General features: G+C 46.1%; 1 protein-coding gene across 1 annotated transcript in view; it reads left to right on the forward strand.

The window, feature by feature from the left end:
* The first annotated feature begins 7,392 nt into the window (after positions 1–7,392).
* Positions 7,393–17,156, forward strand: part of LOC141148195 (uncharacterized) — a 51,879-nt gene continuing 42,115 nt past the window's right edge. Inside the window, exons 1-2 of the mRNA XM_073635406.1 lie at positions 7,393–8,064; positions 15,143–15,269. Coding sequence (XP_073491507.1) covers positions 7,740–8,064; positions 15,143–15,269 — 452 coding nt within the window. The 5' untranslated portion in view covers positions 7,393–7,739. The remainder of the gene's footprint in view (positions 8,065–15,142; positions 15,270–17,156) is intronic.

The following is a 17,156-nucleotide window of genomic DNA, read 5'->3' on the forward strand; positions in this document are numbered from 1 at the left end:
CCTGGCCATGGCAATGAAAGGGCCTACAGAACACCTCCTGCTCCTCATGACCATTGAGATGTTTTGTAATCCTCAGAGGTGAAGTGGACAGTGCCGATAACATTGTAAACTGATAACACTATAGCAGAGATAGAGTGCTCTGGAAGTTAGGAGTTCACTGGATTTCAAGAAGGATCAACAGGTCTATTTTGTCGCTTATGAAAGAGATATAACAAAACACCTACAAAGGTATATGTAATAGACAATGTTCCTGCCATATGCATTGTAGCAGGTGTCTCAAAGTAGCCAGCTAAGCACAATCATACATTTCCACCTGATGCTGGCAAAATGGGCTGGTAGGGGGCAGGCCACCTCCTAAGTACTCATGGGTCCTGCCCAGTAGCAGCTGGTGTTTTTTTTTTTTTTTGAGGGGGCAGTAAACAACCACCCCTCCTCCGAGAGGCCAGCGGCACCTCCCTCTCCCCCCCCCCCCCCGCGCGCTCGCTCTCTGCACTTCTATCCTATCTAGATGGTGGGTGGAGGACAGCGGGCAGCGGCTCCTGTGTCCTCTCCTCCATCACAGCTCCTCCCCTACTTCTGGGCCGCCCTTTCAGCCAATTGGGTGACAGGACCCAAGACCCGCTTCCTGATTGGCTGGGAGGAGCATCAGTGTTACAATAGCAAATATTTATTTGCTATTGTAACACACCCGGGTTCTCTGCGCGAGCCCACCCTATGTTGAAGCCTATTAGAGCGTCTGGCTCTAATCAGGTGCTTCAAAAAAACACCCCTACTATTATAATTCATGCATCCAGGGTCCTGCAAGGGGCTGGATGCATGGATGGGGGGGCGGCAATGGATTGGGGGACGGCGCCCATGTGCCCTTAGTGGATGGGCCGCCCCTGGTTCTGCTAGCAGGGGCAGTTGGGTGGAAGATAGAGATGGAGTGCTGAGGAGGCTGTCGGTGGCCCTTAAGGATGCCCCCTAGTCTGGGGGGGGGGACTTTGGGCCTGTTGGGGCCTGAGGCTCGGGTGCTGGAGGCACCCTCTACAACACATGGAGGAATCCTAACCTGGAGGCATTGGAGCAGGACAGCAGGAGCAGGTCAGCACGTCCAGGAGATCTCCTGAGAAGCCAGCCGGGTGGGCTGGTGAGTGATCAGTCTGGGAGGACTGTGGAGAAGTTAGAAAGGGGCAGCTGCAGCCAGCTGGGCTGGCAGTGCCTGAAGAGGTGGTGTTGGGATCAGTAACCACAGGGATGTAAGCTGGACACTGGATTTTGCTACACAACCAAGGGGCTGGGGTCCCTGCCTGTAAAGGGCTTTTGCTTTGATCTGTGTATCTGGTCAGAGCCAATAAAGTGACTCAGCTGGGTTTTTTTCAGCAAGGAATTGTGCTGGAGGAAGACAGGAGTGTATATAGACTGTACATAGGGGAAATTGTCACTGAAGTTATTTGAAGTCAAGTGGGCATCCCATAATTTCCCAATCCATATACAAGTTCTAATTCATCAATAAAACAAACAAAAAAACAAAGTACTGGACTATTCTATGACTCTGAATGCCTGTGGAAATACCATGTGTCTGGCTGTGCAAGGTGGGGGATCCCATTCTACTTGCGGCTCCTTAGGGGGTGCACTACACATACATGCCAACTGTCACAGATTTGCCAAGACAGTCCCAATTTTGTTTCAATTGTCCCATGATGGCTGCCTCCTGGACTTTGTCCTAGAAAAGGTGCATGAGGCTCAATAGTTAGCAGCACATATTGATCGGCAGCTCTATGGTGCTGGTCATCTCCCTCTACACCTCCAGCTGTGCTGAGGGGTACAGAGGCATTCTGGGAGACTGCCAGGTGTTTTTTCACCTTAGGATGCATTAAGGTGAAAAAACACGAGGGTTTACAACCACTTTCAGCTGTGATTAAGGAGACAGGAAGGTTCAGCGTGGTGCAGAACTGCAGCAGCAAACAGCCAGGCAGACACTCGAGCGAGGCGGTAGGTCAGGATCAGAGACAGGAGCGTGGTCATTGGCCAGAGTCATGAAGAGGCGGGCAATAAGGTACCAGATCAGGAGCAGAGCCAATGTCACGAACGAGCCGGGTCAGGAACTAGCGACAAGACAGAAATGGAATCCGAGATCAGGTCAGGAGTATGCCGGATCAACAACCAAGGGAACACACTGAAGGTACACAGGACACAGGGAAAGCTGAAGACCAGTCAGCACAGAACACAGGAAGAAGCATCCTTAAATAATCCATCTGGCACCAACATACATTGTGCGTGTGCCCGTCCTTCATAGCTTTTCTGCAGAGATTCACATGCACACGTGCATTTCTATTAGCCAGATATCTAATGCACAGGGTTTAAATACACTTCCTGCAACCAGCATCAGGTGATGACTGATTGCATGAGATGATGTCAGCTTCTGGCTGCTGAGAGACACCCACTGGTGGACACTGGAACTGCAGCCTATAGACAGGGCTGGTGCAAGGATTTTTGACACCCTAGGCGAAACCTCATTTTGCCGCCCCCATTGGCTTCACCCCCTGACTCCACCCCCTTTGCCCTGTGCATGTATACCCCACCCTTTTGATGAAGTGCCCATCAAATGCAGCTTCACCAGCGCCCATCAAATGCAACCTCACCAGCGCCCTTCAATGCAGCCTACCAGCACCCATCAATGCAGCCTCACCAACGCCCATCAATGCTGCCTCACCAGCCCCAATCAAATGCAGCTTCACCAGCGTCCATCAAATGCAGCTTCACCAGCTCCTATCAAATACAGCCTCACCAGCGCCCATCAAAAGCAGCCTCACCAGCGCCCATCAATGCAGCCTACCGGCGCCCATAAATGCAGCCTCACCAGCGCCCATCAATGCTGCCTCACCAGCGTCCATCAAATGCAGCCTCAACAGCGCCCATCAAATGCAGCCTCACCAGCGCCCATCAAATACAGCCTCACCAGCACCCATCAATGAATGTTTGCTTGCTTCCATATATTCTGGAGTCGGGACACTGACACAGTCCTCCACCGCCGCTGCGCCTCTGACACTATGTGCGAACGGAGCGGCAGCTGCCTGCTGATGCTGAGACTTAGTTGCTTGCTGCAGAGAGAAGAGAGTAGGAACACCAGTAGCTGGGTGCTCTAGTTTGCCTAGTGGTAGCACCGGCCCTACCTATAGATCTGGGAGCCACAGTGCCACCAGCAGGTGAACCCTTTCCTGACAGTTGGCAACAATATCATGTGCATGCTCTCCCTTGGAACCAAAGGCCTAGGGTCACAGCCAACTGCTTTCTAGTGCAAGTGTAGATATTCACCAGCACAGTACGGATCCTGAAAGTGTGTCCAAGTTGTTCTTTATTGAAGAATGATCACATCACAAACAAAAATTTCTCCTAAAAAATACAACACATTTAAACTTAAGCCACTTCCTGCCCAGCCTATTGTCAAATGATGGGCTGGGCAGGACATTCGTTGTACTGAGTGGATGTCATGTGACGTCCTCTCTGAATGCGCCTCGCGTGCACCCCACGGGCCACGCTGTGGCGCCATCTGTCACCAGACACAGCTGATGTGATCAGTGTACCGACCCACTGCCGGTACCATATGATTGCTAATCACATGACAATTGTAAACAATGGTTGGCTTCTTCTCATGCCATTCATTGTGTACAATTGTATTGCTAGCTGTGATTAGTCACAGTGATCACATAGTACAGAGCCATATGCAGGACCGCTGATAAGGCAGTACAGTCAGCCCTCCTGTACCGGGCCCAAGTCCCATCACTTCAGAAAAGGGATCCGGGCACATGCAGGAGCGGAGAGCCAGCTGTACTGCCTTGTGACACCTGTGGATCTCCTGCAGGGCTGTCGGCTTTCCCCCTGATTTCTAACAGCAGCCCTGGCCATACGACATCATCCCGAGAACGTGCTTTGCGAGGCCCCTCCAGGCCACGCTCCGACATGATCTGTCACACGCTTTCTCCACCGGACACAGTGGACCATGTGATTGCTGTGACCAATCACAGCAGATCACATGACAGTTGTAAACATTGAATTACTTCCCTTCATCCTATTCATTGTGTATAATTGTGTTGCAAGCTGTGACTGATCACAGTGATCACATGGTACAGACAGGGCCAATCACAGCCCATCTGATTACCTGTGGCCAATCACAGCTAATCACAACAATACACACTGAATTAAAGTGATTGTAAGGGTAATTTTTTATTTTTTTTTAAATAACAAACATGCCATACTTACCTCCACTGTGCAGCTCGTTTTGCACAGAGTGGCCCCAAACCTGCTCTTCTGGGGTCCCCTGGCGGCTCTCGCGGCTACTCCCTACATCTGATAACCCCCTCGGTGAAGCGCGCTCCCGAGTCTGGCATTTGCGATTATAGACACAGAATGCCGGACTCGGCCCTGCCCCCTGGCCCCCTCGTCATTGGATTTGATTGACAGCAGCGGGAGCAAATGGCTGCGCTGATATCAATCTATCCAATCAAGAGTCGGGAGCCCATGGAGAGAGACAGCCAGAAATTCACTGGTATAAGCAATCATAGGTGTCCTTTTATGAAAGTGAGGTAAAATACCTCGATTCAGTTCTCAGGCATTCTCAGAGGAGATCGCTCTCCTCTGAGTGCCTGTTTATGAAGGTGTGTAGATCGCTTCTCATGTTGAGTTGAGGAGCGATCTACAAACGCCAGGAACTCCTGAGAACGGCTCTTCTCACTATAATCTCGTGTGATATAGCGGGATTACAGTATGAGGAACCATAAAATACAAAAGTTTAACACAATTCAGCACACATTATTCCCCAACATATTAATAAAATAATAAAGTTAAATTCCCCCTACACAATATACATTAACCTAATTATAAAAAAAACATTGTTTTTATCAATATTTAAAGATCATACATATCCCTATTTAAATGTGAATGGTGTATAGTAATTGAATGTAATGCACATATGTAATGCAGCTATACACCATTCATATAAATGCAAAATACATTTATAATCATTAAAAAAATAATTTTAATAAAGTATACAAGTATACATATTTATTAATAAATTAAAATAAAATATATTTAATAATTATTAAACATAAAAATTGATAAACTGGTGCAATGTGAGAACACTGCGAATCCACTGCGGGTTCCCGCATCGCACCGACTCGCATGTCAGTTCACACTGCCATATGCGAATCGCTGGGGAGTGTCAATACATTGTTAACAACACCCCCAGTTCAGCTTCCATATCGCACTGCGAACTGACAGTCCGGACATGAATTGGATCGCATATGTGTGAACACACATGCGATCCGATTCTGGTCCGAACAGAAAAAAGGGTCCTGTGCGTGTTTGCACCGAATGCGGTGCGATATCAGCCATACTATCTGTACAGCTGATATCGCACCGCACAGACATCGCATGTAATGTGAATGGCAGTGTGCTGCGAATAACATGCGAATAACATGCGATGCCTGTGATGCGAATAACATGCGATGCCTGTGATGCAAGTGTGAACTGGGCCTAAAAGTTAACAACCCCCCCAAATCAGTTCGCATATCGCAGTGCGATCTGCAAACTCGGACAGTAATTGAATTGCATGGGTGTGAACACCCATGCGATCCGATTCTGCTGTGGACCAAAAAAAGGGTCCTGTAAGAGTTTGGTCCGAGGGCAATGCAAATACTATCTGTATGGCTGAAATCGCATCGCACAGAGATCGGATGTGATTTTCCACTGCAGTGCGGTGCGAATCACATCCGATCTTGGACACCGCAGCAGTGGGAACTGGCCCTAAATCATATTGCATTTGCACCAAAATGGTACAGGACCCTTTATTTGGTCCGCACTGGAATCTGATCGCATGGGTGTGAACACCCATGCGATCCGATTCCTACACCATTACATAGTTCGCACTGCGATCTGTGAAATGATCTGGGGGTGTCATTAACTTTACATTGACACCCGCAGTGGTGCGCAGATGTCAATGTAGGTGCGATGTGAAAACCCGTACAGGAATCACGCTGGTTCACGCATCGCACAAGTGTGAACCCAGCCAGAGACGTGAACATCTAAAAAAAAATATATATATATCTATATATATCTATATCTATCTATATATATATATATATATATATATATAGCTATATATATATAGCTATATATATATATATGTATATATATATATATATATATATATATATATATATATATATATATATATATATATATATATACATACATACATACATACATACATATATATATATATATATATATACACATACATATATATATATATGTATATATATATATATATATATATATATATATATATATATATATATATATATATATATATATACACACACTATAAATTCCTATCCTGCTGGTTTTGGGGTGTGTAATGGTGGGGAAGGTGTGCTCTGACTGTTTGGTGAAAGAAAGAAGTCAAAAGACTTCTTGCTTTCTCCAGAATATCAGCCAGTTTCAGGCTTCTCACTCTGATTCTCCACTTCTGAAATGGTGAATCAGAAAGTGAGAATTCTGTCACAGATCGCCAGTGAGGTGCCGAGATCGCACCTTCATAAACTGTCCGTTTCTGTGAATTCTCACTGTGCTGAGATAATCAGCGGAGAACATGTTCTCCGCTGATTATCTCAGTTTCATAAACTGGTAATGAGCTGAGATCAGCGGTGAGACTCGGGATCGCCGCTGATCTCAGTTTCATAAAAGGACACCAGTATGTGAAAAAAAAAAAATCTGATCACTTCCCGAGAGTAGTACAATGTTACTATGGTAACACTGTATTGCTCTGCTCACAGTGTGTTTAAAAAAAAATGTTTAAAAAAAGAAAAAAAAATGTAATAAAAAAAAAGAAAGAAAATTGAAAAAAATATTTAATATTTTTTGTGAATTTTTTTTCTGCACATACTGTCACCAGTCAATGTCCCTAATCACCAGCACACCAGTCATCTGATTTTTCTGTACTGCACTGTTGACAGTATGTAAAAAAAAAAACATTTTTTTTTACAATTTCTTCATTTTCCTAAAAATTGTGAAAAAAAAATACTAACTTCAAAAAACTTGCTATGCTTCTTACTCAATACCTTAGACTGTCTACTTTACAAAAAGAGGTCATTTGGGGGGTATTTGTACTGTCCTGACATTTTCGAGCCTCAAGGAATGAGATCCGTCAGTACATCAAGATTGATCAATTTTCAGATATATATCCCCATAGTTTGTGGGCTCTATAACTTTCCTACAGACTAAATAATATACACTGATTTGGGTATTTTCACCAAAAAAATAGAGTAGAATACATTTTAGCCTAAATGTATGTATTTGTTTGCAAAATTTTAAAACGGAAACAAAGAAAAATGCATTTTTTTTCAACATTTTTCGTTTTTTTTTCCCCGTTTATTTAGTAAAAAATTTAAAAAAAAAACCCAGTGGTAAATAGTTACCAGCAAAATAAATCTCTTTTGGTGCGAAAAAAAATTATAACAATTTTCATATGGTTACAGTGTTGCATGAATTCAAATTTTGACAGCACTGAAAGCTGAAAATTGACCTGGGCAGGAAGGGGGTGAAAGTGCCCGGTATTGAAGGAGTTAACAAGGAAACAGAAAGTGAAAGTAGCCTATCAGAGTAAAAACAGAATGTAACGTAAGAGAGCAGAGACTGGATTTGTTAGGAGTGAGGGACCGGAGAGAGACAACGCAGCGGAGAGCTGTAGGTATTGAGAAATGGGCGATAAGGAGTGGAGAAGGAAGATTGAGACCTTCAGCCTGGATGATGGAGATCTGGGCAGTCAGGGCTATAAGAGGGTCCTACTACAGCTGTTTGGCTACTCTGGTCATGGTAAATCCTCCTTCATTAACTCCTGTAAGTATGTCCTGAATCATGGAGGACCATTTCGAGAATATGCCCAGGCTGGACAGAAGTCGGATGGGGGCAGCATGACTATGATAAGAAAAGCCTATGACCTCACCCACAATATCACCATCGTGGACAACCGAGGCTTTAGAGTCATGAATGACTTTGAGCGAACAGAGGTCTACGCCCAACTCGGTGAGTAAGAGCTCAGGTTATTATAATTGTACAATGAGAAAATAAATGAAAAACCATCGATCTGTTATAACATAAAAAAGTAGGAGGGGGCAACGTAGGGGACCGCGGCCCATGACGTCACCGCAGGGCTCCCTCCTCTTTCCCCTGTTTGCGGGCCAGTAGGAGAGAGGAGCGGAGCCTCGCGCACGCGCAATAGAGTTCCCGGGGTGAAGCCGCAAGGCTACACTGCCGGGTTCCCTTACCCGCAATGGCGGCGGCAGCACCCGACAGCTGATGGAAACATCAGCTGCAGTGCCGACATCGCTGGACTCCAGGACAGGCAAGTGTCCTATTATTAAAAGCCAGCAGCTGCAGCATGTGTACCTGCTGGCTTTTAATTTTTTTTGGGCGGACCCCCACTTTAAGAAAAGGTGGCAACCCTAGGGCAACGGCCCCTTGTGTGCATTTGTATGTCTACGTGCGAAGATGTAGAAGTGTGTATGTTGAAGTAGAAGTGTGTCTGCAATGCTAGTACGGATATTTGCAGCACAATGGGTTAGCTAAATCTGTTCAATGTCCGGAAGGAAATGTTTAGCAGAAGGAGTTTGGGCACGATCGTTCGTCTGATATTCTCATAATGTATATGAGGCTTAAGGCTCCATTGTCACTGCTGACCCCAAAGTCGTGAGACTTGCTTGTAGTTTCTGTGATTTAACATTTCAGTCTATGACACTCAAATCCCACCAAAGTGTGAAAAGACGTGCAGGAACCTTTTTTTTTTTTTGTTGCTGGAACTTGAGTCGCATTGATTAACCACTTCCCACCTGGCCTATATCAGAATGACGGCCAGGCGGTGGTTCCGTTATCCTGACTGGAGGTCATATGCCGTCTTTCAAGATAACAGGCGACGTGCCCGTGGGGGTGCAAAAGGTGGTGCGGCGTGACACACCGCAACACCGATCTCTGTAAAGAGCCCCTGATGGAGGCTCTTTACCATGTGATCAGCCGTGTCCAATCACGGCTGATCACAGTGTAAACAAGAAAAAGCCATGTATTGGCTTTTCCTCACTCGCGTCTGACAGACGAGAGTAGAGGAGAGCCGATCGTCTGCTTTCCTGTCAGAGGGGGGTCTGCGCTGATTGATTATCAGCGCAGCCCCCCCTCCCGCGGATGCCCACCCAGGACCACCAGGGATTGCCACCACTGATGACCACCAGGTATGCCACTCATGGCCACCAGGATGCCAATCTTTGCTAAAATCAATGCCAATCAGTGTCCACAAATGGTGCCAGTCAGTTCCCATCACTAATGCTTGCCAGTGCCTCCTTATCATTGATGCCCATCGGTGCCATCTATCAGTGTCTATTAGTGCCACCTATCAGTGCCCATCAGTGCCACCTATCAGTGCCCATCCGTGCCCACATATCAGTGCCCATCAGTGCCACCTACCAATGCCACCCATCAGTGCAGCCTTTCAGTGCCCAGTGCCACCTATGAGTGCCCATCAGTGCCGCCTATCAATGCCTATCAGTGCTGCATATTAGTGTCCATCATCAGTGCCACCTCATTGGTGCCACCTCATCAGTGCCCATCAGTGGTGCCTTATCAGTGCCTGTCAGTGCAGCCTCATCAGTGCCCATCAGTGAAGGAGAAAACTTACTTATTTACAAAACTTTATAACAGAAACAAAGAAAAGCTTTTTTTTTCCTCTAAATTTTCGGTCTTTTTTTTATTTGTTGCGCAAAAAATAAAAACCCAGCAGTGATCAAATACCACCTGAAGAAAGCTCTATTTGAGGGAACAGAATGCTAAAAAATTTAGTTTGGGTACAGTGTAGCATGACCGCGCAATTGTCATTCAAAGTGCGACAGCGCTGAAAGCTGGAAATTGTCCTGGGCAGGAAGGGGCGAAAGTGTCTTGTATTGAAGTGGTTAAAGTGTAAGTAAACCCTCCTATCGTTTTTAGCCAAGGAAGCTGCCATCTTTGCCTCTGTTTAATCTACAATTGCCATGATGCTGTACATGTGATCAGTTATGACACCAGCCATTGGATGGTTTGACAGTTTGGTTGAGAGCACAACCAAATGGAACTCTTTTATGGATGGGTTTACTTCCGTTTTAACATGGCAGCTATTGAAGTGAATGTGTTTTGATTTGTCATGTGACTTTATAGCTTATAATGGCCCTTGTGATGGGAGTAAAGGGCCCCAGGATCAGTGGGAAGGGCCTCAGGCCCAGAGGGAAGGGCCCTAGGACCAGAGGAAAATGCCCCAGTGGTCAAGGGGACCTTTCATGGTTTTTTGCATGGGGTCCCTGAAGGTTCTAGTTACACCTCTGTCCCAAGTCCTATTCTGTGGTGCTCCAACCTGACTGACACAGTGGTGGCCCAAGAAGATAAAGTTTAATCCTTGGACCTACTCCAGGGTTCCGCTAAGGGGTATTCTACTGTTAGATAGCAATTATATCTCCACAGCTTTGGTCTCACTTCTGACTCCCAACAGACCACAGATGGCTAAAGGGAATGACCATTACCTGCTTCAGTGTAACACATGACTCAGGGAAGCTTGCAACCAACTGCAGTCAGGGCTGGTGCTACCACTAGGCAAACTAGGCAGCCACCTAGGGCACACTGCTGCCTAGGGCGCCTGGCCACTGGTGTTCCTACTTTCTTCTCTTCTGCAGCAATCAACTAATTCTCAGAATCAGCAGGCAGCTGAGGACTGTGTTTGTGTCCCGACTCCAGAATGAATGGAAGCAAGCAAACATTCATTGATGGGCGCTGGTGAGGCTGCATTGATGGGCGCTGGTGAGGCTGCATTGATGGGCACTGGTGAGGCTGCATTGATGGGCGCTGGTGAGGCTACATTTGATGGGCGCTGGTGAGGCTGCATTTGATGGGTGCTGGTGAGGCTACATTTGATGGGCGCTGGTGAGGCTGCATTTGATGGATGCTTCATTAAAAAGGTGGGGTATACATGGGCAGGGCAAAGGGGGTGGAGTCAGGGGTGGAGCCAATTAGGGGGCAGCAAAATTAGGTTTCGCCTAGGGTGTCAAAAATCCTTGCACCAGCACTGACTGCAGTTTGGCGAAGCGGTGGCGGAGGACTGTGTCTGTGTCCCGACTCCCGAATGAATGGAAGCAAGCAAACATTCATTGATGGGTGCTGGTGAGGCTGCATTGATGGGCGCTGGTGAGGCTGCATTTGATGGGTGCTGGTGAGGCTACATTTGATGGGTGCTGGTGAGGCTACATTTGATGAGTGCTGGTGAGGCTGCATTGATGGGCGCTGGTGAGGCTGCATTTATGGGCGCTGGTGAGGCTGCATTTGATGGGTGCTGGTGAGGCTACATTTGATGAGCGCTGGTGAGGCTGCATTGATGGGCGCTGGTGAGGCTGAATTTGATGGGCGCTGGTGAGGCTACATTGGATGAGCGCTGGTGAGGCTGCATTGATGGGCGCTGGTGAGGCTGCATTGATGGGCGCTGGTGAGGCTGCATTGATGGGCGCTGGTGAGGCTGCATTTGATGGGTGCTTCATTAAAAAGGTTGGGTATACATGGGCAGGGCAAAGGGGGTGGAGCAAATGGGAGTGGCAAAATGAGGTTTCGCCTACGGTGTCAAAAATCCTTGCACCAGCCCTGACTGCCCTGACTGCAGTTTGATAGTTGACTGGTCTGCTAGGCAATCCTACATGCACACGCACACACTGATCCCTGACTACCAAAAGTACTAGTAATTAGAGATGTACACAACAAGAAAAATGTGTGATTTATTAGTTAACCACCTCAGCTCCGGAAAATTTTACCCCCTTCATGACCAATTCAATTTTTGCTATTTGGCACTGCGCTACTTTAACTGGGAACTGTCAGTGCTGGCTCTGGGCTGTATGAGAGAGACGCTCTCAGCTCAGAGCCCTGCAGCAAGCAACCCCCCGACAGTGGCCGAACGCCAGGGCCCGGTTGCAAGTGCAGCCTTTGCGACCCTGGTAGTTCCGCCACTGGTTCCTTCTTTTTCTGTATTGGGATGATGGTACTGTAATTATTTTATAAAAAAATCCATCCAAGTACTTTTTTACTAACCAATATACAGTGAATATAAAAAGTCTGTTAAATGTCAGGTTTCTGTGATGTAAAAAAATGAGACAAAGATAAATCATTTCAGAACTTTTTCCACCTTTTAATGTGTAACGACACCCCGAGTATGAAAAGGGGTTAAAGTCGTTTAGGACATTTCATACCCAAACACAAAGGCAGCTACCGAACACTTCAATCACCCGAACAAGGAACCCATACAAACAATCCACCCCAAAAACGAGACACGGCTCCGTCTTCAGGTTTCAAACAGGAATCAACTCATTTATTATAACACATGGACACACAGATAAAATAACTCAGAGACTTCCCCCCCCACCCTTGGAAAAGAGGGCGGGTTAAACTGTCCAATGACAATGGACACACAGGTCAGTACAGTGTTAGCAGGGAGAGCTGTTGAAAGAACCCCCCCTCCCTCCAATGCAATACACATCCTGTGATCCAAGGCAGACAAACATAATAGAACATTGGAATACAGCCCCACCCAAAACTAGCACAGCAAACAGTACACAACACAATGAGACAGCACACATTATATATATATATATATACACATATACAGCATTGAGTCTCTGACTAGCACAGATCATAGTGGGGTTCTCATTCACCTTGTGCCCCTATTAGTGACTCTCATCACTATGGCACATCCAGGGTCCCCAGAGTCTGTCTGTCTTGGGGGACATGGACCTCAATCTAAAGTAATGCCAACTCAAGGGTCCCCAGGCATACAGCTCACAAAGAGCACCGTCCCCCCAAATGCCAGGACCCGTAATCGGTTTGCAGGAGGCTGGCATTCAGTCCCCTCCAAAAGCCTCTTTTCCAGCTAGGTCTGTCACATAATGTGACATATAAACTGTACAACTCAATTGAAAAGCAAACTGAAATCTTTTGGGGAGGGGGGGGTAAAAATTAAAAATAAAAATAAATGTGGTTGCATATGTGTGCACACCCTCTTATAACTGGGGATGTACCTGTGTTCAGAATTAAACAATCACATTAAATAGGAGTCGGTACACACCTGCCATCATTTAAAGTGCCTCTGATTAACCCCAAATAAATTTCAGCTGTCCTAGTAGGTCTTTCCTGACATTTTCTTAGTCACATCCTACAGCAAAAGCCATGGTCCTCAGAGAGCTTCCAAAGCATCAGAGGGATCTCAGTGTTAAAAGGTATCAGTTAGGAGAATGTTACAAAAGAATTTCCAAGGCATTAGATATACCATGGAACACAGTGAAGACAGTCCTCATCAAGTGAAGAAAATATGGCACAACAGTGATATTACCAAGAACTGGACGTCCCTCCAAAATTGATGAAAAGAAGAAAACTGGTCAGGGAGGCTGCCAAGAGGCCTACAGCAACACTGAAAGAGCTGCAGGAATATCTGGCAAGTACTGGCTGTGTGGTACATGTGACAACAATCCCCCGTATGCTGCTGGTCGCATGTTCAAAATAAAAATAAAAACAGTAAAAATAAATAATTAATATCAAACCTTTTTCGATTGTCATATCAATATAGATTTGAAATTTAATTGCAATTTTTTTTTGGCAATAACATGGCGTGGGTAGATTTCTGTTAGTCACAGGCTGTGCCATGCTTCTCCAGCCTGTGTCTTAGAATACGAGGGAGGTGAAGCCTCCATTAATCTACATGCAATGTCCCACCCCTATTGTGTTTAGCTGGTTAGTGGGCATGGAGGAGGAGGAGGAGGAGGGAGGGGAGTGGGCTGTCCTTGTGTATACGCCCAAATGTGTGACTCTATAGTCACGTGGGTTGCTCAGACATGATAGGGAGGAAAAGCTCAGCATAGAAACGCTGCTCTGCAAAACCCCTAGCTGCCGTGGGGACATGGCCAGAAGGGGGAGATAGAGAACAGCAGGATCAACCAGTTTTTTTTTTGCAGAATACAGAAAACAAAACCCATAGTGACTGCGTGAGTATAAACAGCATGGAATACAACATTTATTGAGAGTTTTTTATGATGTGGGTTTAGACACGTGCCGACTGCCCTATTACAGTTTTACTGCTACAGGGAGGCCGTGCTGTGCAGGATCACATATATATATATATATACATGTGATGCTGCATTTCCGGGTAGTAGGCGCGAGTGCGCGCTGTCGTCGGCTCGCTGTGATTCTACCCAGCGGGTACCACAGACTTGATGTCCACCGACACCCACTGGTCATTCAGGACACAGGCAGAATGGCGATGTAAACAAGGCAGATTGCCGTTCTGTCTGTAAAGGACGGCATGGATCATGTGTTCCTGCAAAGGAGGGAAATGGATCTATGCCTTCCCCTAGTAAAAGAACCTCCCATACTACACTAAAACACTGGCAAGGCACACAGTTCACCCTTTGATCGCCCTTGATGTTAACCCTTTTCCAGCCAGTGTCATTAGTACAGTGACAGTGCATATTTTTAGCACTGATCACTATATGAGTGCCACTGGTCCCAAAAAAGTGTCAGATTTCTCCTTCACAATGTCGGGCTCACCGCCGTTACTAGTAAAAACAAATAAATAGATAAAAATTCCACAAAAATATCCCGCAGTTTGTAGGGTGCAAACCAATCAATATACGCTTATTGGGATTTTTATTTTTACCAAAAACATGTAGCAGAATACATATTGGCCTAAAAGTATGAAGAAATTCGATCTTTTACATTTTTTTTATTGGATATGTTTCTTAGCAGAAAGTAAAAATATATATATTTTTTTTCAAAATAGTTTTTGTTTATAGTGCAAAAGATAAAAAATGCAGAGGTGATCAAATACCACCCAAAGAAAGCTCTATTTGTGGGACAAAAAGGACATAAATGTTATTTGTGTACAGTGTCGCACGACCGCGCAATTGTCAGGTAAAGTAACGCAGTGCCGTATCTTAAAAAATGGCCTGGTCATGAAGGGGGTAAAACCTTCTGGGGCTGAAGTGGTTGGTGACACTTTAATATCATTCTAGTATTCTGTAGATTTTGCTCTGTTACATAACTCAGAGTCTCTTTTTTTTTCCAGGTAATTTCTATCCTCTGAATAAGAGAGTAGAATGGAAGGAGAACTTTGATGAGGTGTTCTCTGACTTGCTGGAAAGTATATGGAACCCAAATTTCACTGACTTCCTGGTCCCCATATTTATTTTCAGGTGAGATAATCCACATAGCAGATGAAGGGACACAATGAGTGTCATCTCCCGGGATCAGCTGTTCTGCTGGAGACCAGATTATGATCACTGCTGGTGACAGGGTCTCTTTCAAAGGGCTTCTCAACACAATGAGAACCATGCAAAATTTTCTCCAAAAAGTGCACCTTGCTACTCATAAATTCTAAAAGTGCAAATGTCCACTTTGAGTGTTCTGAATAAAAGTGCTCATTCAATGTGTCCTCTCTTCCACTGTCCGTCACCACATGGCTGTCCTCCACCTTTACTCCTCACTCACCAGATGGTTTGACCCACTCAGCCTTGGATCAACTTGGAAAACAACAAAGGTTTCCAGAATTCCTCCACTTCGTATCCACTAGGGTCATCCACCACTCCTTCGATGGCTCAGGGCTGGTCCCTTTAATATCTCCTTCTCCTTGCTCTCATCATGCAGGCTACAGGAAAAGAAAAAAGGGACACCATAGCATTAAATCCTCTTTTATTTAAAAAAAAATACATAGATCCAGTAACACTTCCCAGTGCTTCCTCCCGGCACCCAGATACAGCGCTTTCTTACTGCCAGTCCCGGCTCCACCGCTCAGCCTGGTGGAAGATCAGCACTAGACCTTTGCACTGAAGAGGGCTGCATTGGTGTAGCATATCAAACCTGGGTGGGAGCCAAAGGTCACCATTCAGTATTGTGACGGGAGTCATTTTTGGGCACAGGGTGACTGAGAAAATATATCTTGGATTACTTAAAATGGGACAGTAATATTCATTCAAAATATCTCCCAGGATATATGTAAAGACTATTCTTGGTTTGTTTGATTCTGAACTCAACATGTTAGTTGAGAGAGCTGATCACACTGGCCTCTAGAACTGGGTAGGAGCCGGACAGACTATAGTTTGTTAGTTTGTTGCCTACTAGGCTGAGGAGGGGGGGGATCACTGTTTGTATTGTTTATTGTAATTAGCTCCTGCTATTGTGAGAAGGTGTCCTGTGTTTATACTAATGTGTGAGGCTCGGTGACAAGAAGTCTGACCTGTAGTGGAATCCTGATTATTCATACAATGCCCAGGAGGGCACAGAGTCACATCAGCTGCTTTAAGGGATTAGTTATTTAGTTCATGTCAATTCTGTTTCTGGTTACAGTTTGTCACGTACCTGGTAGGTTGTGAGCCCGTAGTGCAGAGAAGGACCTCCCTTACAGCTCCCACTCCTGTTCCTCTGGAATGGAGACAGAAGGCCAGGAGTGAGGAGTGGTATGGGTGCCTGGCAGGATCGACAGTCACCGGAAGTTCAGGAATGGTGACACCCTCTGGGTCCAGAAGCTGAAGAGGAAGCTGGATTGCAGAGAGGACCCGGAGCCACAGCAGATAAGGAAGCAGGTAAGTAAGCAGGTAAGTAAGCCGGACTGGTCTGGAACCTGGAACAAGGCAGCAGGTAGTAGCCTGGAATGCTGGACTGGAACCAGGAACAAAGCAGCAGGTAGTAGACTGGAATGTTGGACTGGAACCAGGAACAAGGCAGCAGGTAGTAGACTGGAACGCTGGATACAGGTATCAGACTGAGGGGTGGTCAAACAAGCCAGAGGTCGGTATCGGTCGATCAGCAGAGGTACCAGGGACAACACAGAGGGATGGTCAGGCAAGCCAAGAGGGTCTGGTGCAGGCGGATAGCAGGATGGTCTAACAGGAAGCCGGGTCAGATAGCAGAATACACAGGTCAGATCAGGTTAAGGCACACGGAACGCTGTAGAGCAGACAGCGGGGATGGAGTGTGACAGGCCGGTTTAAATAGCCGGCGGGAGTGCGCGCGCGCGTGCCCGTGTGTGACAGCACCCGTGAACGCGCGCGCAAGCCAAAGCATGCGGAAGTTCAAGTTCGTAT

This window comes from Aquarana catesbeiana, linkage group LG06 (assembly GCF_042186555.1).
Source record: "Aquarana catesbeiana isolate 2022-GZ linkage group LG06, ASM4218655v1, whole genome shotgun sequence".
Classification (NCBI taxonomy): domain Eukaryota; kingdom Metazoa; phylum Chordata; class Amphibia; order Anura; family Ranidae; genus Aquarana; species Aquarana catesbeiana.